The 25599-nt window shown below is 36.8% G+C and overlaps 1 protein-coding gene across 2 annotated transcripts in view; it reads right to left on the minus strand.

Annotated features, from left to right (window-relative positions):
• Positions 1-583: 583 nt before the first annotated feature.
• AVL9 (AVL9 cell migration associated) overlaps positions 584-25599 on the minus strand; it is a 46511-nt gene continuing 21495 nt past the window's right edge. Inside the window, exons 7-16 of one of the 2 annotated variants that reach the window (XM_010971584.3) lie at positions 24529-24569; positions 23768-23806; positions 19986-20055; positions 19136-19665; positions 14578-14712; positions 13204-13423; positions 10746-10863; positions 7982-8035; positions 7375-7463; positions 584-5261 (exon numbers count right to left, since the gene is read on the minus strand). In XM_010971584.3, coding sequence (XP_010969886.3) covers positions 5146-5261; positions 7375-7463; positions 7982-8035; positions 10746-10863; positions 13204-13423; positions 14578-14712; positions 19136-19665; positions 19986-20055; positions 23768-23806; positions 24529-24569 — 1412 coding nt within the window. In that variant the 3' untranslated portion in view covers positions 584-5145. Of the gene's footprint in view, positions 5262-7374; positions 7464-7981; positions 8036-10745; positions 10864-13203; positions 13424-14573; positions 14713-19135; positions 19666-19985; positions 20056-23767; positions 23807-24528; positions 24570-25599 lie in introns of both variants that reach the window. The other variant, XM_074367266.1, reaches the window with a different exon arrangement.

Here is a 25599-nt window from a genome sequence, read left to right on the forward strand (position 1 = left end):
CAGGGTCAGCTCCAGGTGGCACCGGTCCATGTCATAGCAAGTCTGGTGCCTTAAACTGAAGCCTGCACTCAAGGAAGCACACCCTTCCAGGGGCAAAGACGTTTGGCTCCTTCTGGGAAGCTGTTGTGTAGATCAGCTGTAAGGAAACCACAGTACATGGAAAGATATGAAAATGTGCTCAGAGTCCAGAGTGGAAATGTCAAAGCTATTTTGAAGCTTACCAGTCCAGATGGAAACATGGGGTGCTCTCGACAATGTCCTATTCCCCTGGGGGTTCCTGTCAGTGAGCATGTGACAAGATGTTACTGCAGGACCAACCTCTGGTTATACTTTGTACATGCTGGGCACTTAGTGTGCACAGAACCTAAGGGGCTCCTACGGGGGGGGGGGGTCACCACCTGACAAACGGAAGCACCACTGTAAGCAATTTCAAAATGACAGAGTGAAAAAAAGCAATGAGTCCTCTAGTTCTGCTGGTTTCTCAATAAACAAAGCTGGCCCCGCTGTCCAACTGCGAAGCTGGCCAGAAACCACAGTGACACCATGAAGGGGACTTCTAGAAAGGCAGGCCAAGCACACTGTATGCAGGACAAATCGGATAATTTTATTCTCATTTTTCCTTAAAATAAAGATACAGTAGAAGTTTTACAATTCAGTATTAGACGTGATTTATAATTTTAACATTTTTAAAAAACAAATGACAACGGAAACAAAGAACTAGTACAAATCATCAAACTACAAGAGCAAAGAGAAACTGCGTTTCCGATCACAACGTGTGCCACAGCTAACCTTCCTTAGAAAACTTTCTAAGATTTCTAAGCTAAACTTTCTTAGAAAGGTTTTGTGAAAAGCCTTCAATCTCAAGTACTTAAACTATTTCTGTAACAACTAAATGCCTCCACCAGCTTGTTAATCAAATGCTTCCTAAATTTAGGAACCAGTGACCAAGTGGCCTGAGACACTTAAGTCTTAGTCCTATTTTTCCAGCTAAAAATTATTAGTATTTCAAGAAAACAAAGTATTTTCTAAGCACATACGTTTTCTAAAAACTTCAATTACCCTTTCTGGCTCAGTACTTGACTGAAATGTTCAAATGTTTATATTGCACACAAAAAAATTTGAGCAGCATACTTGTGTGTGTGTGTGTGAGAAGCTGATGGAAAATAAGATTGAGGAAAATCCCTACACTGTGTCCCATTTACATGATTTAAATATATAGTTTCTATATCTTTAATATAAGTAAAAAGGTAATCTTTAGAACAGCACAGAAATACAAATGCATTAGAGTTTTACAAAATATATTCAACCCCTTATAATAACGTGCACAGCCTTCTGATTTTGCAGCTGCCATACAAGGGAGCTAGTTTCTTCTCCACACGAAAGCAGGAAGTCATGTGTACAAAGTTATTTATATGAGAAGAATAAAGATCCACATTCCTTTTCTTTGTCCTTGACAAATATTTATGGAATGTTGGAAATTATTTAAAAAACAATTCCAATGCTATGAGGTCCAAAGACTTGGAATGAAAAAACCCCTAGTGGCACACTGTGCTACGTGGAATGACAATCTCCTTCTAGAAACGAGGGCTGCGTTCCCCATCGCGTTCAGAGGCTGGCACGGAACTGGGTGGGAAGGCCATGAATGCCAGGCCACTTCCGGTCAGTCAGAGCATGCAAATGTCATCTCAAGAGTCCCAGCCTCTCCAACCAGTTTTGTAAGATGAGAACAGTTCTGGAGATGGATGGCGGTGATAGTTGCACATAAGAACGCACTTCATACCACTTAAGTGCACACTTGAAAATGGTTAAAACAGCACATTTCATGCTATGTATATTTTACCACAATCAAAAATTGAGGGAAAACAAACAAAACAGGCAATGTTTAGTGGCCAACATCCTAATGAGCTACTTTCCCAAACTGCTGAAGCAGATGAAAGTTCAAGGGGTGCAGGATCAGTCCACGGCCCCTTCCTGGGCTAAGCGCCCCCAAACTCATCACCGAGCCTGAGGGAAAAGGACCACTGGCCGGAACTTCCATAAAACAAACCAAAACAAAACAAACCCCTGCCTGCCAGGGAGATAAAGTTATAGCTTCATTTTAAAACTTGTAACTAGCAGATTAAAAGTCTAACTTCTTTGTAAAAGAATTCTTATAACCTTTAGCATACTTAATATTGCTCTTCAAATACATGCATTCAGATGTTAAGGACCTTGTCTCTCAGTTGCATAATAACTTCTCAATTCTCTCTCTTCTTTATTTGCTTTCTCCCTGCCTTTCCAGGTAAATTATTAAAAAAAAATTCAACACTTAATATGAAAAGCAAGGTTGAGGAAATCACATCATATGCTCTGATTCGCTGCCCAAAGATACTGCTGCTGTGTTTCTTACAGCAAAAAGTAGAAGAGAATTATGTCAGGGGGCTGGTAAATCACTAATAGTTTTGGGGACACACTATTCATATTGGTTATGTGAGCCAAATGGAGATGCAAAATTAACTCTAAGCCATAGTTTGACATGCAACTTTTTCTATTCACCTAGCCCTGGACACCTGGGCTAGCTTTAACCCTCTTTCCTTTACCTATGTCATCATCATCATAGTGTCTAGTAGGAATCAAAGCACACCAGCAACTTTTTCCAAACACTATTTTTAAGTCACCTGGACAGCAGCAAGGTCTCCATCAAGCTGGGGATTCAGTCTGTGTGCCTGGCACACTCTGAAGAAGCCTGGCTGACCCCAGCTCCCTCAGTTGTACACAATCAGTTCGCAGACAAAAGCACTGGAGCCAGCGTGGCCAACCACAGCACACACCTTCACTGCCCGAAGACGGCCCCACCAGCATTGGCCGCAATGGCTCACAGAGCCAGTGACGGGAGGAGCCCAGTGCTTCTGGTCCAGCCTCTGCACTGGAGCCCGGAACCCAAACCTGAAGCACGTAGGTTCCCAGGACTAGAGGCCAGACTTTCTGCCCTCATCTGTGCTGGCTGCCCTGGGCCCCTGCCAACAACATAATAGCTGGACCTCCCTGAAGACGCCCATACCTCCCAGAACCTGAAGGAAATACAGTTATGGTCTTTTGACCATTTCTATGAAAAAATTCTATCTTCTGAGATACTCATTTTATGTTGAAAACCAGTTAAATGACCAAGAGTTGAGCTGGAAACATTAATAGAAAATTCAATTAAAGTGTATATTAAAACAGGGAACAAGTGATACTGAAGCAAAATTAAATTTCATATACAACTATTTTTATTTCAGTGACATTCCAAAGTGGATTCCAAAATGGAGTGGACTGCTTTGATTAGTGAGAGATGAGAGCTGACCCCAGGCACACAAGCCATACAAACTGAAGGCTGACCCCTCACGGTGCTCTTAGCACCGGGGACACCTGGCGGTGGACAATTGCACACTATACACTATCACACTCTATCTAATGATGTGGCCTCATGAAATGACGAGATGTTAGTCTCAGTGCAACACTGATTAAAGTACCCTTTAAAGTTTTGCTTAGTACTACTTCTTTCTCTTTAAATAATATTTCCTGAGAAAGTTAACTTTCCTAGCAGAAGTGGAATTAATGGAGTTCTCCAATAAGCCCTTTATTGTCAATGAATTCTTGAGATTATACTCAAAGGGAAGTATGCTTTTAGAATTGCAAGACTTGTGTTAAAACACAAATTGTAAAATTTTTAGGGATATTTAGATTATGTCCCTATGTTCATTTCACATGCCCTAGTAGTGCTTATACAAAATATTTCTTAAAGGATAAATCAAATATAATCAAGCACCTCCCCTAATTAGGCCCCTTATTTTCTCAATACTCTTAAATCACATGTAGATTATATTCACAATGTATTTTCAAAGTACCCTCTGTCACTGAAAAGGCATTCTGTCCCCTGTAAGTACTCCCTGAGAACACCCATTCAAAGTCCCCTCGAAAAGCAAAGGAGAGCTGGGCCTGCAGCTCACGAGGTCCCGCTGTGCAAATGCCTCCAGTAGCGAGCACACACGTGCGGGTCTGAAATGAGGCCGGGTGACATTCATGAAACAAGACTGATGCCACGGCTGTAGTTTTCTTCTCTTGCCTCTTGCTTTTCTAAACATGAGCTAAGACGAGATTTCTATTTAATATGTACAGATCATCTTTTCTTTTATAAACAGCTTTAGAAGAGGGTAGAGCCTGATTACAGGGGATTTTCCATCAGGGAAGTAGGAAGGCCAAGTGCCTTGAAAAGCTTTATGAAGAGTGGCTAAGAAAAGACCTATAAGTCTGTAAACACCCAATGGAAAACTGTTCAAAAGAAGAAATAGAAGGCACAAACTCTGGGTTAAAAAATGCGTGTAAAGATTGCAACGTGACTAGTGTTGACAGAGCTGACACCTAGGTCTTTAAAAGTCTCATGCCCTAAATACACATTCGTGTTAAACTGCTTGAGCACAGGTGTAACTGACACCATGTTCCTTCTTTGCACACTTACTGGAACAATGAGGGAGAACAAGAAAGCATAGTGACACTCCTTGGCACCTCAAAGCACGTGCTTAGGATTGGGAAAGAATGAATTAAAACACTGCATCCTTAGAACTACCACCTCTGACTTTCACATTTCTAGGAAGAAGTTAATTGATGAACGTTTTTTTGTGTGTAGAAAACCAACAAGCAGAAAAATCATCATATAATCCAGCAAAATAATAACTTTGTAAACACATTTTAGGGACCATTTTAGAGAAATCAAAATAGTAATATAACTTAATTTTAGCACATATAAATTACAGCGACCATCTGGATATTTAAACAGGAAAACAACACAATTTACGTTTAGTAAAAAACTTCTCAAGTAAATAAACGTTTAACATTGGAACTCAAAATTCATTAGAATGTTCACTGGGTGTTTTAATCAGGCTCAGACTGAAATAAAAGTAGTCAATTTAAACTCCAACCTGGGAAGCCATCCCTGCTACGGCTGCGATCTCATCTTTTCAGCATCTCGTGACATTTACTTAGACAGAGGGCAACCATCCATGTAAACAATGTGACGTATCGGTCCCCTGCTGTGGACCTGCGGCTGATGAAGAACAGTCTGGGAGCAGCAGACAGACAGGGAACGCTTAAACCTAAGAAAGTGACGGCAGCTTCTGGGCGGCTGCCTCAGGGCTTCCCATCGGGCGGCTCAGTGAGACTCTGGGGAGTGGAACTGGTGAAGGTAGAAAGCCATGAAGACATAGCTGTCTTTGCACTGGAAAAAGCTCCTCCGACCGACTGGCCTGAATGGAAAGGAGGGGAAAAACAAAAGGAAAAATGTCTTCACTCTCATTAAGTGGCAGTGAATAACTAATATTAATAATTAATATATGTTAATAAACTGCAATACATCAATATGGTAAAAAGGTTACTAAAATACAATTTACATTTCTAGTTTCAAAATAATCCCTTACCATGGGAATGTCTATAGGAACCTGGATAATGTCTGGGTGTAAGAGCCTCCACACCTAAGCACTTTGCAAGTATTTAGCAAACTCTTTCTCTAATACCCACTGTGCTAGGCCAGTGGTTCTCAACATGGGCTGTCCAGCGGAATGACTTGGGGAACTGAAAAAGTCCTATGTGCTCCCTGTACTCTAAATCCAAGTTGATAATTGAGAAACACCTACATAGGGAAGAGCTGTTAGGCTGCTTTAGGAAAATTTGCTTTTGTCAACTAAAACGATGTTACATCAAATGAAGACACACAGAGCTCTATCTGCCTCAGGTCTGTTTCGTTTTAAAGAGCATTATCTCCAAAGTTGATGTTACAATGAAATTATTTAAGTTGAATTATATATTCCCCCTATTCTTGGAGAGGGTAGTGTGGAAGGAGAGAACAAGCCTTAGAATTTAAATAGCAGCAGCATCACTAAAAATTAACAATCGACATCACTTGCCTATGATAAAGTCGAATTTTTCTATCAGAAAGTAACAATTCAAAATAAGTAAAATGTATTGTATGGAAATAAATGCTTATATATCAATTTCACTTCCTTGTAATAAAATGAACCTCGTGGTAGGGCTGTGTGCCCTGTGTCTGTCTTCTAAGCTGAGTCGGAGCAGTAATTCTCTTACCCTGTCTATCTCTAGGGATACAGAAAGTTAGAGCTACAAGGACCTCTGCACAGAGATCCCTGAGTTGTGGGGCTTTTGAACTGTGTTCAGTATGGGTTAGTCAACCTCTCTCAGGAGTGAAGGAAGGAGACGGGTACTATATTTAATATTGATGAGACAAAAAAGCAAATATGGCAAAATGTAAATTGGTGAATCTGAGATAACTGGGAGTTCTCTGAATACTGTTACACCATTTCTTTAAATTTGAAATAATATAAAAAGTTAAAAATATAGAAAAGGAACAAAAAATTTCTTTATAAAGGATATGCAATAATCTTCAAAATATTCTAAGTGAAAAAAGCTAGGTACGGAAGGGTGTATACAACAGCATGCTGCCATTTGTCTGGCTTTGGTATCAGGGTAATACTGGCCTCATCAAATGAACTGGGAGTATTACCTCATCCACCACTTTCTGAAAGAGTCTGTGTAAAATTAGTATTATTCCTTAAATGTTTGACATAATTCATTAAGTGAAGCCATCTAGGCTTTGAAATTTAAAAGCTTGTGGCAAGTTTTAAATTTTTAGTTCAATTTATTTAACAGATATAGGGCTATTTAGATTTTCTGTTTCCTTACTTCATCAGTTTTGCCCATTTGAGTCTTTCAAAGAATATGTATATTTCACCTAAATTGTCAAAAAAAAAAAGCCTACGATTACCCAGAATATTCCATCATCTTTTTTTTTCTTTTTTTTTTCAGTGGGGGAGGTAATTATGTTTATTTTTAGAGGAGGTACTGGGGATTGAACCCAGGACCTTGTGTATGCTAAGCACGCACTCTACCACTGAGCTATACCCTCCCCCTCCAGCATCTTTTTATTTTCCGTAAGATCTATAGTGGCATCCCCTTTTCCAATATTGTTGATCTTTTCAAAAAAACAACTGTTGGTTTCACTGATGATCTTTATTGTGCGAAACTACCTTAAAAGACAGCAGCTCCTAACGCCTGCTTTACTATTCTGGCCCTCTACTCCTTACAAAGAACTGTGGGCAGCTCAGGGAATGGAGGGAAAACTTCAGTGAAGCTTGAATCCTGGTAACAGCAGATACTTTGGTATTATCTAGCACCACAAGAATTTTTTTAAATTAATAAGACCAAAATTAAAAACAAAAACCTCTGTATTCGGCATTATTACGTGATACACAGATCTCTACAACTTTGTTTCTATCAATGACACATTGAGGATAGAGAAGAGATGTGTTATGATTCCAATCTGTTCCTGTCTAAGACATGCCTTACCAACAGCTTTTCCTGTTTGTACAACGTTCCGGCTCGTTGTGACCATGACGTTTCCAATTTTTTTGCCCCGTTCACTGTTTTGAACAGAACTGAGTAAAGGAAAGAAATGTTAAGTACAATTAAAACAAAATCTCTCACATACACATTAACCACTCTATAACGATCCCCTCAATCAGAATTATTGAGAAAAGAAGCTAAGTTATTTATTATTTGTTACGTATCAATTAATTTACTAACATTTTAAGCATGGGAATTTTCAGAAAATTCTGTTAGAATATGCAGATGAGCCAAAAAGTGGTGAGGACATAAGGATGTATGGTTAATTCTCTGGTAACAGAGCAGTACGGTCATAATTTGCTAAAGTTTCTTCACCAGAATAAAAATGGCAGATCCTGCTATTAGTTCACACCATTCTCCATGAAACAGCAGTGTTTTCACTTTGAAACATACACACTGCTGAGCTTGAGAATGTTATACACATATTTGGTTACTATTTGCAGCACAAGTCTGTGAAGTGGAGAAAAACAATTCCCAATTAGCAACGAAACACATGGCATAAATTCAGTCGTAAGAATGTTCCTAGTATTTATTTTCTCTAAATACTCACTGTGAGAATCTTAACTTCATGTCTGACACTGAGTACTGGCCTTGGAAAGGATGGCTGTAAAACAAAAGTTTGAGTTTAGGCTATGAGTATTTCACCAATAAAACTGCAACAGAGTTATCTCAAGGAAGTATCAGGAAACCTTGCGGGGGTGACTGAGCCGGGTGGTGGTGCTCCGAACGTGGTATAGGAAACGGGGCTTTGATCACAGCTCTCCACTTACAGTTATGGGAACCCTTCTGAACTTATTTCCTTGTTTGTACAATAGGTGTGCTTTTTTCTTGGGTGGGGCTGGTTTGTCTAAGTGCGACCCTAATGTTCTTCTTTTTCTGGCCTGGGGTTGGGCCCAAGCACCAACATTTTAAAAAAAAGCTCCTGGCATAGTCAGGCTCACTGACTCTGGCCTCAGCTGTGAACAGATTCTGGCCATCTTATAAATATGTGCTATTGGTCATAGGAAGATTTGTAAATGGATCAGTAAAATCTATACGTTTTATAAGAAAAGTAACTTGAAATGTACATCTTAAAAATATACAAAAGGGAGTGGGGAAGGCAATAAATAGCTCAGTGGTAGACAACGTTCTTAGTAGGTACAAGATCCTGGGTTCAACCCCCAGTGCCTCCATTAAATATAAATGTATTTATATAAATTATAAACTAAATATATATACACACACACACACATACACACTCACAAAAGATGAAAAGTATATACAAAAATCAAGCAATTTGATCAGTTATACTATAAAAGGAGTCAGTGAGCATTCAAATTCATATCTCATACTTGGGGGTCTCTCTGTCAATGTCTAACAAAGAAGGTGACCATAATAAAATTTATAGCCACTTATTAAAATATCAAAATATTATTTGCGACTTTTAAAATGACAATAAATTTCTTTTTTCACCATACTAAGTGTATGTAACCACCTCTCTTTTTCTGGATTCCTGAATTGCCAATTGAAAGAATTAAGAGATGAGTTAATCATTCTTGATTCCTGCAAAGGCTGTGTCTGAAGTAAGAATTATGCCTGCTGCTTATTAAGGGAAGTCAGAGAAGACTGCCTTCTCTGGTCGTTAGTTTAAGAAAGGGTATCACAGATCTCAAATCTTACAGTTAGTTTTGAATATATGTCTAAATTATAACCCCTGATGACAATCGAAGACTACCATTTCTTGTTTTTAATTTGGTGAAAATATTGAAAATCTGCTGACTATCATACTTGTGTAATTTCCCTACTTACTTTTTCTGGTCCTTCTTTAGCTTTCTCTTCAACTGAAATAACCTCAATTTATTTACACAGTCTTAAAAGTACTGTTTTACTATCCTTTAAAACACATTCCAGCTAAATCTTATATGAATTTGCATTAAAATCTGTTGAGCTGGTTCAGTTATAAGGCATATAGTGGATGCAGCGACCAGGTAAAGAGCTGACTAGGTTATCAGTCAGAGCCCTGGGGAGGAGCCTGGCCAGCCGGCGGCTTGTTGTGCTGCGGACTCTGTCCCTAGCACCGCCTCAGTGCCACCAGGCAAACAAACTCACATCTGTTTCTCTTCATCGCTCTTTAGGACACAGACCTTGTGGTTAGTGAGGGAGAACACTGAACTCTTAGCTCTTTCATTTAATACCATTAAGAGGTTTTTGTCTTTTAATTCTCTATGTTTTTACCACATTCAAATGGCAATATAGGTTTCTGCTACAGCCCAGTATGAGGATTAAATTAACCAAAATTGGTGCTGAACCTAGTCATTTTTTCTTGATAGATACAAATTTTTGTAGACATGTTCTCCCATAGCCTGCTGAACCACATCATCCTTACAGATCCTTCTGTAAGTTGCTAAGACTTAATTTTCTGGATTGTGTGTGTGGGGAGAGGGAGTACCCTCTCTAGAACCACTTAAATCACACCCCTAGTCGAGCCAAGTTAACCCTAGTTCCCAAACAAATATAGTAGTCAATACAAAGTTGATTTTTGTTTGATTCTCACCAAGAAGTTTAAAATACAAAAGAAAACAAACGTTGAGTATATGCTTGTATCATAAAAAAAAATCAAACATTTTAACCTTTTAACTGAGAAAATAAGTTCCCAGGATGTACAATTTTATCAAATTGATCTCCTTCAACTCTACCTGCCCATTTACGCAAAGATGGTATTATTTCTTAATGGTCCCAATTTCACAGCACGTTTAAATGCCTTTCACGGAATAAAGTCTTTGTCCAGTCAGCATTTGATATTATGTCAGGTATTAAGTTTTGCTGGACCTTAGAATCTGATATGGAAACTGCATCGGATTTGACTGCGTATCTAGGAATTCAAATATCAACTTTGGTTGTTCACACTTCATGTTTTAAAACAGCCTCTCAGTTTTAACCAGTGGTATTTCCCTCAAGGCTTCTATCTTGCTTGACCATTCTGCTACGGCACAGATCCAGGAAACAGGAGGGAAGGACTATGATGTGTGAGCATCCCCACGTGCCAGGACTTCATCTCTGAATTATGCTAGAAGATGGAAGAAATGTTAGTGCTTCCAAAATACCTTGTGCTTGCTGGCTAAGAAGTGTGAATAGGGGAGCAGTTTTCAGCTGCTTCTCTGCACCTGGGAGCCTTTTTTTTTTTTTTTTTTAAACAACTTTACTTAAGGAGATTCTTGAACATATTCACAGTATCATCAGTTAAGATATGATTTTCTTTACATGGTACTCTTTACGTGGTACTCTTAGGAAGTCAACCATTTTAATGTACGTCAACCTTCAGAGGGTGTGCTTACTTCGGATTTATTTCTGCAAGTGCTGGATGCTTGTTGCTGTTCCAGACCCTGTAGTTGTGAGTATTCTTCCATGCTGTAACAAAGGTCGTCCCATAGTCCGATAGTATCTTTTCATTATCTGTCAAGTAAATATCTGAAAGTTGAGCTGGACTGTAACCAGTCAGGGATGTGAAGATTAACAACCAAAAAGGGTAAAGGAACAGCTTTATTATCCCTGTCCCCCTGCTCTTTTGGGGAGACAGCCTATAAGATGTCAGGAAACTTGGATCTAAATCCAGAAATTTTGTTAAGAAGCTATTTGGCCTTTGGTTAAGTCACTTTATCACTTAGAGTATCATTCTTCGTACTGGCAAACAGGAGGGCAGAGCCAGGTATTTTCTAAGGCTCCTTATGACTCCAAAATATTTCCATGTTCTCCTTACCAAGACAAGGAGGCATAGTATTTATTAAAAGCTACAGGCTAGTGGGGAGGGTACAGCTCAGTGGTACAGTGCATGCCTAGCAAGCACAAGGTCCTGGGTTCAACCCCCGGTACCCCCATTAAAGATAAGTAAATAAATACAAACTCAATTATTCACCCCCCCAAATAAAATAATAATAAAAACTACAAGCTGAACAGTGAGTAAAGTACTGATGTATACAGATGAGTAAGTAACTAGGGCTTCTTTTTATCTTTTCACAAATGTCATTTTTCTAAGAAAAGAGATTAGAAAGAAAACTGCTTCTTTTTTGCCACTACTTTCTCTTCTTTGTCTTACTATTTGGTGAAACTCATTCTTGAGTTTCCATGTAGTTCACTGTCAAAATACTTAAAATAACAAGAGGATTTTCATATTTAGCGCTTGAAACTTTTTGGCTTTATCATGATCATGGGAAAGCTTCAATGCAGAGTGTTTCTTCTACTCGGAAAAATAGAGGAGGTTTGGAGAACTGACTCAAATGGCTATTGCTTCATATATTAGTTGCAAGTTGCTTGCTTTGAAGGTGAAACATGTAACTTCTGTTGCTGGGAGAGGAAGAGAAGGACATACGCGGTTCCACATGCAGCATAAGGAAGTTCTTTTAAGAACAGATTCCTCAAACAGCTCACTGGGCTGAATTTCCTTTAATGGCATGGGCTTGAGCCAGATTACTAAGGTTTAAATCCCAGCTCAGCCTCTTACCAAATGGCAGACCAAGCTATCTAACCTTTCTGTGCCTCACTTTCTCCTCTGTAAAATGAGGAGGACAAGGTGTCTACCTCTAGGATTGCTGTAAGGATGAAATGAGTGAGATGTTATGTGTGCATGTTAAATGCCCCCCCAACCCCCGCCAAAGTCAGCTACTACGTATTATTTTTCAGTGTCCCGCTACTTGGGCAAATATTTTTAAGAAGTGGATTAATTACTCAGGAAGCCACATGACTGGTGGAGACTGGGGTTTTCTTACTAGGTAACTGAATGATTCTGGGTTAGAGATTTAATTTTGGTGACTTGGCTACTACAACTGTAGAATAGGCAGACATTAAAAGGAAAAAAAAATCCCATTAACAAATAAGGAACCGCTCTGTAGCTTTCCTTAACAAATGAAGAACATGCTGGAAGCCTGGGTTTAAAACTATATTTACAATGCGAAGAACTAACCCGGGAGATGGTAGTGGTGGGTTAAATGCAATGTGAATGTATGTAATGCCACTGAGAAACTATATACTTACAAATGGCTGAAACGGTAAATTTTAGGTTATGTGGATTTCACCACACTTAAAAAAATGGACAGATAATTGAAAAGAAGAAGAAACAAAAGCTCTACATTCTTTTAACAATACCACCACCAAATCTACTGGAATATCTGTTAAGTGACTGGGGTGATAGTTGTCCATAGTGTAAAAGCTCACTGCAGAGTTCATTTGCTCTTTGTATGTATTCTTGTCTATGGGGAATGAGATAATTTTAATACAGGAGTGATTCTACATTTACCTGTTCCATTTTAACCATTTAACAGGAATAATGCGTCTTAGGATGGGGAATAAATTTGAAGCTTTAATCACTTAGACTGTGATTTCCAGTGGTTTGTTTTTTATACTTCTCTGTTTTTCTTTTATATACCTTAAAAACATGTAAGCATTGTTTATATATTGCTCTCAAATACTGACATATGGTTCCATATGGTGGAACACTAAGCAGCTATGTAAAAGTGAAAGATTTGTGTTTACTCTCTTGATATATGCTTCTGTTATAAAGAAAAAATTAAGTTTAAAAAAACACGAAAAATGGGATCAATGTAAAAAGAATACCACAAAACTAAAATCGAAAACACATACATAGAAAAAGGTCTAGAAGGATATAAAGTACTCAAAATGCTAAGAGTAGTTATTTCTGTATGAGGGAGTGACAGCTAATTTTCTATAATGAAAATGTATTTCTTATGTCATTCAAATCATAAGTGTTACAAAATAAGAAAGTGGCTGTGTGCTCCTTACCTAACTGCAGTGTGGCAGCCAGCAGTGCATGGATGTAGACTGCAAACTGGGCTCGGATCCATTCGTCACCTCCCTCCCAGCCCGTGCCATCCAGGAAGACGTCATCCCGGTTCTCAGTCACGTGCCTCACTAGGTAATCTGCGAACCTTAGGTCTGCAGTGGTTGGGTTAAGCAGCTTCCTGAGTTCTGGATCATGGATCTGGATCAGAGCTTCTTCTACCTAGAGGGTACCCAGGTACAAGTCAGATATCCATGCCACACTTTAAAGAGTAACTACTGGGAAGTTGGAGCTGGAAATAAAAAATATGAATAACAGCATTCTCAAAAGGTGAGTCTAACAAAAGAGCAGGTTTTCACACTGAAGTTGTTTTTCACTATTTAAAAAATGCTCATTTTCTGTTTTTAGAAAATATATGCACAAATATTCAATTCTAAATTATGAAAGTAATCCTGGTTGACTGTAAATATTTTGGAAATATAGAATTGTATAGTAAAAATCACTTTTTATCACACAACCAGATATAAATACAAATAATTAAATAATTCTTAAAAGTTTTTCCTTTGATATCACAGATACTTTGGAATATTTTTATTATGTAACATGATATACAAAGAAATATAGGTAACTTACAGGTTAATTTTGAAGTATAATAATAAAACAAATACCCAGGAACTTGCCAGCTGACTTTCGAACTAGAATGTAATCAGTAATGTTGAGAAAAGTCTGTGGTCCTTCCATCTGTATCCTCCTGCCTTGGAAGGTAGGTGTGTTATTTTTTGTCTTCAAAACTGGGATCATAGCACATATAGCTCTGAATCCCAGATTTTTCCTTTATTATATTATAAACATTTCCCCAGGAAGCACATTTTGGTACTCTCTGTTAGAAACTACGAAAACCTTAGGATGGCTGAAATCCACCCTTCTTTTTGAAAAAGTTACTTTTAATTATAAAATTGAACAAACTTACATATCGATAAGATATCAAATATTTATTATCTCTAGCTCCTTCTTCTTGATATCAGGGGCATGTTAAAAAGGCTTGAAATATTTAAAGTTTTAAAACAATAAATGCATTTTAATTGTGAGATTGTAGGAGGACCAGCCTGCCTGGGCAGGAATCCTGGCTCATCCATTTACTAGCTGTTTGATCTCTTGGTTCCTTAGCTTCTGCAGGTATAATATGGACAATAACAATCCTGATCTCACAGCTGTTATGAAAATTAAATCAGCTCATACACCTAAAGCGCTTAGAATGCTTGGCAAAGGAAGCAATTGTTATCACTACTAGTGTTATTACTATGCCCCAAATTCTATTTAAGAAAGGAAAACAGTGACCAGCAGTGTCAAGGACACGCACTCTTAGGTAAACCTACTTCCACAATGGCATCGCTGAGGTGTTTCTGTTGTCGAAAAAGGATGTTAGTAGCTCCAGCAACAAATCCCCGGACGGTGACATCAGAGAGAAGATGATGCTGCTGCAGTGCCATGTAAGGCAAGCACAGATATCCCTAGGAAGCACAAGAGCAACAGAAAATATCAGACAAGTAAGGGAAGAGCCATGTCTCTCTTAAAGACTAGAGAGCTAACAGGAGAAAAAGAAACTCCCTGTTTATTCCCACCTCCATGCCATCCCTAACGCAGCTGAGTTTTGACTCCCTACCAAAAAATTCCAATAACAATAACCATAGGTCTTGATAGTATTAAGTCCAGTTAATTGCTAACCTCCATGAATGGTCAAATCTTGGCAAGGTGGTCTAGCATGAAAGGTTGTCTTACTTGACACCACTCTGTTCTGAGTTAAACTTAAAAGCCTCCACAGTAACTAACAAACTAGATTTTTTCACTGAGGAAGTAAAGTATTGAGCCCATTAAAAAGTCTGTGTTGTTTAATAGAAAGCTGTTAAGTTCTCCCAGTAAAATTAAAAACATGAATTTACACATAACCACCAAAGTACTATTATGGGAAGAGCAAAGCACCGCATATCACGTTTTACTGTCCAATTGTTAAAAATTATGTAACAATATTCCAAGATATTTGCTAGTAAACGTTTAAAGCAAAAATGATATGGGCAGTAGTTGTGCATTTAATTAATTTCCATTTGAATTGCATTTGAAAATACCACTGCCCTGAAAATTATAGTTAAACCACCAAACCACAGCAGGTAGTTAATTGTACAAAAAGCAGCGTATTTCCTGAGAACAAAGTGTTAACACTGGAATAAGGCACAGGAGGAGGAAATGGAATTTCTGCTGAAAGATTTTAAATCAAGACAGACTTCCAACAAGTGGAACAATCTATGTGTGAAGAAGCCAGGAGGGCAGACTTGCCAGACCCTTGAATTTGTTTTCAATCAAATTTGATGACAGCTTTACTTATTTTTTACTTATCACTTTTATTAAAAGACAAACAAACAAACAAAATAAAAACACTGAACTATAGTTATCTGAATAACGTCTTGTTTCCATGATGAGATGAACTTCTCTGAGGGCAAGAGACCCCTTTCCGCTGCTTCACATTTTCACTGCATCTTGGATGTGCCTTGTACTAACAGGTGGTTGGGAAGACTTGTAAAAGTTGGAATGTAGGCCTGGTAACCTGGTTTTATTCCTCTGTTTAACAATGCCTTCCTCTGCTCTATACAAGGCCAACTAATAGAAGCAGCAAAAATAAATCCACGTCTACGCATTAGACATATTCAGTATATAGCGCTTCTCAACCTACACCCTCTTGTGACTAAAGGCAGAAAGGAACACTGCTCCTCATTCAGAATCAAACAGATGGTCATGCTCACAGGTCACGCTCTACTTTGTGTATTAAAAACAACAGGTTCCCCTTCCCTACCACCTGTTTCTAAACATAAATACTATCATATTGAATACTCTTTCAAACTTGATATGGACCCCAGAATACCCCATTCCCCACAAAGAGGACTGAGAATCTTTCTTGATAAAGAAAATTATTACAAAAGATTTATGTTGCAAAATAGTAATAAGATAATTTAATTACTCATAGTATTACATTCACAATTGATTCTATTACAGAAGAAAGGTCTATTATCAACAATGGAATTCTTGGCTAAGTCTATAACCACATGAAAACTATGAAGTATGTTTTCTAAAAAATCAATAGTTTAAAGTTCTTAAAAATATGGAAAAATACATTCCTTAACAAATTATATATATACATAATTTTTTATTTTTCCCCCATTTCCCTCATTCTCCAACTTTTCTCTGGTTATAAAGAGGTACAGTCAGCAGAGCGGACATATTACACAGGTACATTTTCTAATTTTCTTCTTTTTCCTTTGGTTCTCTCATTCCCTTCCCTTCACCCCATGGTATCCTCCCCAAAGTGGCCGCCAGTCCCATCTCCTCTCCCTCAGCACCTCATTTTTCTTCCCTACATTCCTAAATCAGCTCTCAGTTCAAGCATATTTTAGAATCTGGTATCTACAGTGTTTATATAATAAGCCTCATCTCTAAGATTGACAAGAAATGCGTCATCAACTTCAAGTACCAGAGAGAAGATTGGAAATCTGGAGCTGGGGAATCTCTCCAGACAAAACTTTTATTATGAAGAAATGCGTTTCCATTTATTCATATGCTAACTGAGTCAGGGGACCAGTCAGCTTTATTCTCTTCAAAGCTTACTATCCTTCTTCAGCAATATTGTCCAGGCATCCAAGCTTCTCTATGGCTATTTTTGAAATGACTTTTCAAGATGTTTTGCTAACCAATTCCTCTGTACAAGCATTTTAAGATCTTCAGGAGGAAAAAAAAGCCTAAAGACAATTCACTTTTAAGTATATTTCATATTCCAAAGTTACTGACATGAAATTGTACTTGAAGATGTGATTATACAAGTTAGATTTTAATTATTACATAATAATACATAAAACCAAAAGGAAAAATGTTTAACTTGTCATAATGATGGTGGTAAGCCCATCATATATTCAGTACTGGCATAATGCACACAAAGAAAATATTCTGCCAAACACAGCTTATTAACAGCACACAAAATACACTTACATTGCTTTCTTTAATTGAGCAACCTTGCAGACAAAAATAAAATCCCCCTCACGTTAGTCTCCCTCTTGATTTTCCACAGCGATAAAAATTAGAGTGGGTGGATGAAGCAGCAAAGTAAGGGCTTCAAAAAGTATAGGCAGTTCTGACGCCCACGTGAGTTCAGAAAACCCAATATACTTGTGGCTACTGACTATACTCGATAGTTTGAGAGCCCCGAGTTTTCTCCCCAGGCTCCTAAATCCCAGTTTTAAGATCCTGTGCATTAGTTTAACCATGAAACCAATTAGGATAATTTCAGCTTCCCCAACAGGCCACAATATGAACAAAGACAGCATTTTCTGTTAATTATTTGGCAACACTGATGTGGAGCAAGTACTTATTTGTAAAACTGGATAAACTCAGAAATAATTTATTGTACAGTGGAGAAGAAACACCTGTTCAAGTCAATACTATCCATGTTTTTTCATATAAAGTTTTGCTTCAGGCATAAAGGAAGGTATTTAAAGAAAAACATAAATCTTCATTCTAGTTACCAGAAAGATGTATCTCTCTTTCATGGCAGACTGCAAAACCATGGATGTAAGAATTTAGAATCTAGTATAATACCCAAAATATATGAAGGCAATAAATACTCGCTGACTGAAAAATGAAATGGCATTTCTTTTCTTTTGCTCCATTTTGAAAAATAATTTACGAATGGCAATAAAATAAGTAGTTTCCTTTGAGGAGAAGGAAAAAAGCCAAAAGATCCCAATGCAGCTTCCAGAATCTTATTACTTACATTAAGAAATGATATGGTTACCCTGAATATTTAAAAACTGTGTAAGCCTATGTTGAGGTTAGGAATTTTACACAAGAAACAAGGCAGATATCCATAAACAGGAGAATGAGTGAGTAAATTGTGATATATTCCTAGAACGGATTACTATTAAATAGCAATGAAAACGAATGAAGTATAATTATGTGTGTAAACATGGATAAAACTCAAGTAAAAATTGAGTGAAAAAGCAAGTTGCATAAAAATATCTGCTGTTTACTTTCGTTTACGTGAAGTTTGTTAAAGCAAAATTAAATCATTTATTGCTTAGGGATACATACATGTATGATGAAACAATAAAGAAAAGCAAAAGAATGGAAAAAAAAAAAGAAATGATATGCTGGGGGGAGGGTACAGCTCAGTGGCAGAGCACATGTTTAGCATGCACGACGTCCTGGTGTCAGTCTCAATCCCCAGTACCCCCATTAAAAAAAAATAAATGAATAAACAAAAAATAAACTTAATTACCTCCTTCCCCCCAAATTTAAAAAATTAAAAAAAAAAATGATATCCTAGGACATAAGGTACTGAATCAAATATTCAATCTGACTTACTACATTGTGTTTAAGTTATTTTTTAAAAAAATCACAAATACGTTTTGAATGGTTTTTTTCAATAAAAAGGTTAAAAAATAGTTTTTAGGGCAAATTAACCAAAATGCTGTATTATACTTACGAGGGGTACTAATATTAATAAAGTTAGCCATCTAAGCATTTTTTTTTATAAATTATAGCTTATGGAATTAGACTATTTTAATAAACACTCAATAAATGTAATCAAGGCCTTCTCTGTCTGGGCTTTCTCAGTTCATCTTTTTTTCACAGATAGACCTGAATAATTAGAAACAGACAAAATTCAGTGATTTCTGACCTCATAGTTTCCAAACTCTTTGCAATCAAAACCCCCTGAATTAATTCCCTGTAGCCTTACATTATGGTCACAGATGCCACAGCACTATATCTGGTACGTATTTTATAGTTCTCAAGAAAAATTTTGAGACTGAAAATGTGTTCAATACTAAAAGTTAAACTTTAAAAGGATTTTGTCAGATCCTTAAGGGCCTTAATAAAGGAATGAAACTTTACCTTTGTGAAGATGGCCAAGGGCATGCCATACTGGTCCTCTTCCAACCCGGAAATTAGCCCTGGTATCAGGACGACCTGGCCCATATTCGCTTGAGGTTGAACAGTAATCGGAGGACTGTCTGAGGGCAAAGATTCCTTTGGAAATGAGTTTGTCTGTTCTGACTCTACCTGTTCTCTTTCCTTCAAGGAGTCCTCTAAGACACTAGGATCCAAGGTCTCCCAGTCACTTTCTGAAGACTCTGGAGATGGGCGAGAAGGAGGTTTCAAATATTGATTGGTATCATTGGGTTCCTGTCCTTCACTGCTGTCATCTTCTACCTGGAACAAAGGTTCTTCAGTCTTGATGGCAGCATCTCCTTGGTGGTTTTCCGTCATGATTTTCTTGACAGTTCCCAAGTTGGTATTTGAAATGTCAGGCATTGAAACAGAATCATCTGCAGGGGGATTACTTTCTTGAAGCCCAGCATCTTCAGACATACTCTTTCGGGGTCTATACTGAGAACAGTCACTGAGACCATGTTCAATCATGCCTAAAACATACAATATTGGAGAACAGCTTGGCTTATAATATTAGGTAGAAGAAGATAAGAGATGCATATTCTGCTCTAAATAGTGGGACTTTCCTATAAAAATTTTAATAAGCTATGCCTCCACAAATTTTAATTTAAAGAAGAAAATATTGGACAAAAGAGAGAAAAATTATTGCCAAAGTGAAAATGTCATATTAAAGTAGAAAGATAACCCTAACCAGTTTATCCTTCAAAATTTCTATCATTCAAAAGATTCAGTACAAGTTAAAAAAAAAAAAAAAGAAAAAAAAAAGAAAGAGTAGAAACTGTTACCCTCTTACCTGGAAAAAGGGATAATACAGTCATCAGGGCACCCACCAATTTATTCACTGGAGAAATATAAAAAAGAACCTGAAACAGATTCAATCAAAATTAAATTAGAAAATCCATGAGTCTGCAATGATAACTGAAAAAAAGAAAAAGAAAAAGAAAAAGAGGAGAGAAGAAAGGGGAAAGCTCTTCTTTTACAGAAGTATAACAGCTCATAAACATAGGATTTATGATAGAATCAGAAAATCACCAAGTATCCACCATGGCTCAGGAAAAACTTTCTGTGGACGCTAAAACTATTGTGAAAGGTTGTCGGGCAATAGGATATTCACATGGCTTAAAATTTACTGTCCTACAGATTACCTATTAATTGCAAAGGGAAAAGCAAGTACTTTAATATGAAGAAACCTGGCAATCACCACCTTAATTAAATGATCAAACTTCACATCTCCAATAACAGTACAAACAGTTATGGGGCCTGCTGATGTGACGCCCTGAGAAGGACACACCACCACCTGCATAGTATTCTTGCCAAAAAAAGTTTGATCTTAAACTAGCCACAAGAAGACAATCAGATAAAGCTAATATTTAAATTCAATTAATCTGGACTCCAAAAAAAAAAAAAAGGCCAATGTCATGAAAAACAAAGAGAAACAAAAAAAGAGTGAGGTGGTAGAACTGTTTTGAGATTAAAGGGAGCTAACAATGCAATTAATGATGCTTGGTCCCCAGATTAAGAAAAACAACCAGCTCTAGGACATTATTATGACATCTGGGGAAATCTGAAAATGGATTGTATTTTAGATCTCATTTATTGTATCAATGTTAAATTTCTTAAACGTGAAAAAGGAATTTTGATTATGTAGGAATATGCTCTTATTCTTTTTTTGGAATATACTCTTATTCTTAAGAAATATATTCTAGAGTACTATGGTGTCTAAAAATTAGCTTAAAATTATTATGATTTGGGGGAAATGAATACACAGAAAACAATACAATGCAAAAGTGGCAAAATGTTAATTTGTGAATACAGATGAAGGGTGTCAAAGTGTTCATTATATATCATTCTATCAATTTAATGCCTGTAGGTTTGACATTTTTCAGAATAAAAGTTGAGAAAAAATTAATCTGAGACAGAGTTAGACATAGACAATGTCAGTTAGACATTGCACTAAAACTATCACCGGTAATAATTAAATTAGTTGAAAAAACAAGCACAAATCAAACAAGCAAAGCAAAAATCATTGAGTGGCACTAAGTGATATTTAATAGAGCACAGCACCCGCAACCATCTATGCTCTCCTTACCTACTGCTTATATAAAAAGTGCTTTGCAACAACAGAGAAAGTGTTGCATCAAAGAATATCCTTATCTTTTACAAATCAATATAAAATTAGGGTGTACCTGTGATTTGTCGCATTAAATAGTTTACTTGATCATAAATGCTATTCCATGTGGATAGGCCAAGCATTATTTTGCAAAACTTTTGTTTCAGATACATATAATCAGGTGTGCTCTAGGTTGCAATGAAAAACATTTTTTATTATGGGTTACAATAAAAAGTTTGAAACCTACAACTCAACAACAAAAATACCAAACAACCTGGTTAAAATTGGGCAAAGGACTCAGATAGACATTGTTTCAAGGAAGATCTACACATGGCCCATAAGCACATGAAAAGGTGTTCAATATAACTAACCATTAGGAAAATGCAAATCAAATCCAGGAGATACCACCTTATATCTATTAGGATAGCTACTATAAAAAAAAACAGAAAATAACAAGTGCCAGAGAGGATGTGGATAAATTGAACTCTGTGCACTCTTGGAAGGAAGATAAAATGATGCAGCTGCTGTGGAAAATATGGCAGTTCCTCAAAAAATTAAAAATAGAACTACCATGTGATCCAGCGTAAATACTACTTCTGCATATATATTCCAAAAAACTGAAAGCAAAGTCTTGAAAAGACATACATACACTCACATTCATGAGAGTCAGTATTATCCATGAGAGCCAAAAGGCTAAAGCAACCCAAGTGCCCAATGAGTGAAGAAATAAAATGTGGTATGTACAAACAGTGGAATGTTATTTATCCCTAAAAAGGAAGGGCATTCTGACATCTGTTGTACATGGGTGATGATGAACCTTGAGGACGGTATGCTAAGTAAAATATGCCGAGCACCAGAAGACAAACACTCTGATTTCACTTATTTGCGGATGGATAGTAATACCACAATACGAACATACTTAATACCATGAAACTGTCAACTTAAAAATGGTTAATTATGTTATATGTATTTTACAACAAGTAAAATCTTTAAAAGGTTGAAACATTGCATGAGAGTTAGTTTCATTTTTTAAAATTTCCTTTTTTTCTGCTTGAAGAAGGAATACTTATTCACCCAGAAAGCTGTAACACAGAAAATATTCCCTTCTTAAAAATACAGCCTATATTCTCAAACTGTTGCTATCTTTCCTTCCAGCCTCATCAATGAATATATATTCATTTATGAAATGGGTATCATAGACTTGATATGTAGCTGGACCAACTTTTTTTCCACTTAATATGCTATGAAACATCTTTACAACACTTAGGAAAACACCCAGAATCTTTTTTGGTGTTTGGAGTTATATACAAATCAGTATTTAGTTATTCACTGATAATTCATTATTAAAAATGATTCTGTGGTAGAATCTCTTAGATACAGCTTTGTGTCAACTCAGATTAACTATGGAAAATAAATCTCTTAAGAGGATAGTTACTAGGCCAAACAGATAAAACATTTTACGGTAATAAACCACACTGGACACTAAATGGCTGACTCTCCAACATCCATTTCACTCCTACTGTGCTGAGCACAGTAACATGGCATATAAAACTGGCCTCAGATCCAGGGATGGCTCCTGATTAGTCTAAACCAGAGGTCAGCAAACTTCTATAGAGGGTCAGAGAACACTAAAGCATTTTTCCTTTGTGGGGCATAAGGTCTCTGTCTCAACCACTCAACTCTCCCACTATAGTGCAAAAGCAGCCATAAAGAATAAGCAGATGAATGGCTACAACCCTGTTTCAATAAAACTTTATTTATAATAATAGGTGGTGGGCCAGGGCCCAGTATGTAGACCCTTGGTTTAGAATTCCTTATGTAAATCTTTAATCTAAAATCATGGCAATCTTTCCCTTTGTACTTGAGAGTAGTCTGGAACCCAGGTTTAAGCCAAACAGTACAGGTATTTCTTTGGTAACAATTATTGCTTCAGGGTAGGCACATGGTCTCATAGACCCAAAGGAACTGAGGGGAAGAATTCTTATTAAATGGTTTGGGAAGAGGTATTACCTCTGCCACCAGTTATAAGTGAGGACAGATATAGCCCAACTGCTGTTGGCAGTTACCCTACACTACAAGGGAAATCAGGCTAAAGATAAAGATAGCACTGTGGACTGTAGAGCAGAGATGGAAAAAATGTAAGTACTTAATTACTGAATTATTCAGTCAGTTACTCTTAAGTTTGAAGTAAGTCAATACACTTCCTTATTATTTAAGTCAGTTTAAATTGAGCTTTTTGCTACATACAGTCAAAACCATTTTGACAGTTGAATATTATCAAACTGTCCTCAGAATAGACTGTATAAAGTTACACTTCCATAGTAGTGGACAAGAATATGTGCTTCAGCCCACCACAATTTGATAGCCAAAAAAGTCTTACTTTATACATTATCATTAGTTTTAATTTTATACAGTATTTAAGAAACATCAATAAATGTTAAGGAGTCCATCCATTCAAACTTCACCTTTTTTTCAAGAAGAATCAGTTTAAACAGGATTAGGACCTGAAAAAGAAAAAAAAAATACACTATATTAAATAAGAAACTGAAGCCTATTATTTGTCTTTTCCCTGCCTCAAACTTAACCATAACCATGTATCACTGAACAAATATTATAGTGCCTAAAGAATATATTGAAAATGATGAATTTATACTGAGATATTATATATTATCTGTGTCCTCCAAAAAACTTGAGAATCTCTAAAATCTCTAACAAGCTCCTTAAATCTCTGAAAGCTCCATAAAGGGCAGGAAGCCATTTATTTCTGGATGTCCAAAGAATTCAGAGCAGATACTCACTTTATCTGTTAAGTAAATGATCAAGGTGTATATGTCCTAATGAGCCAAAACACTTCAAGAATAAAGATCAGAAGACAGAACTATAGATATTTTACTGGAAAATGTTTCACTCTCAGGGCAACATACATAAGATTAAAAACATGTTTCTTTCTACTCTAATTTCATGAAATCTGAAACTACAAAGATCACAGAAAAAGTATCCTATCCTGCACAGAAATAAACAGACACTATTTGTATTCTTCTAGAAATTTCTATCACACTAGCACTACCAACACTTTTAACTTTGTATCATTATGACAGCTGGCTCTAGAAGAACTAAAACATGGTTGTGCCACAATCTGCATTAGACCATGCACCTCATAGAATCTGTCCAGTTAAATGAACATAACTTCATAAATTAAGTACATCGTAAAAGTAAGGTATCATACCTTGTGTCGAAAATGAAGCACAAGATCTCGAGGAGACAGACCTATAATGTTAAAAAAAAAAAAAAAAAAAAAGAGCTGCTGTGACTACAACCTATTTTTTGTCAGTTTTAACCTCCTCAAAAGAAAGGCATGTACAAAGCAGGAATATGCAAATATTTAAATTTTTATGTAATATCTGATTATGTATACATATAATCAGAATTGATCAAATACCATTAACAGTCTAACAACACTGTCCAATAGAAATTTCTGCAACAATGTTCTAAATCTGCATTGTCCTATTCAGTAGCCATATGTGGCCTCTGAGCACTTGAAATATGGCAAATGTAACTGACAAACTGATTTCTAAATTTTATTTAATTTGTACTAATTCTAACCTACATGTAAATAGTCACACGGTGCCAGTGGCTACGGTTGTGGCTGTGCAGCTCTAACACCTCCCCATTCTACAAACATCTTACAAATTATACAGGGTTAGAAATTGTGAAGCTTGTACTACAGTGGCAATCATTTAAACATGGTTTTTGGTCACTATACTCTGTAGGCTATTATTTCTGAATCACAATCTTCTCTGATCATCTGCCATAGGATAAGATAAATTAATCTACAGAAAAATATATTCTCAGAATACAAGTTTTTTAACCAGCTTCCACATTATACATAGGATTACAAATTACTACAGTGTGGCTACTCCATGCTCAAATAGGAACTGAGTAAGCATAAATCACTATGTGATCAAGATTTTTTTTTTAAATCATGAAAAGGACATTTATTGAGTGTGTAACACATCAACAGATGTTCTGGGTTGCCAAAATAGCATAAAACCCCCAACTTGAAAAATCTTAGAATAGAGAAGAGCTAATAAGCAGATCTCTCTCCGTGGCTCTCCCCTTGGTGTTATGACAAGGAATTGACCTAGTTAACATGAATGTAAGGGAAAGAAATAACTTCCATTATTATTCTGAAAAGTAGAACTTTGCCTAATACGATAATGGTTGTAAATTTTGGTACAAGTATGTTACAACCCTTTGTAATATAAATTCTGACTAAGAAGATATTTAAGGAAGAAGC

The sequence above is a fragment of the Camelus bactrianus genome, chromosome 7 (genome assembly GCF_048773025.1).
Source record: "Camelus bactrianus isolate YW-2024 breed Bactrian camel chromosome 7, ASM4877302v1, whole genome shotgun sequence".
Taxonomy (NCBI): Eukaryota; Metazoa; Chordata; class Mammalia; order Artiodactyla; family Camelidae; genus Camelus; species Camelus bactrianus.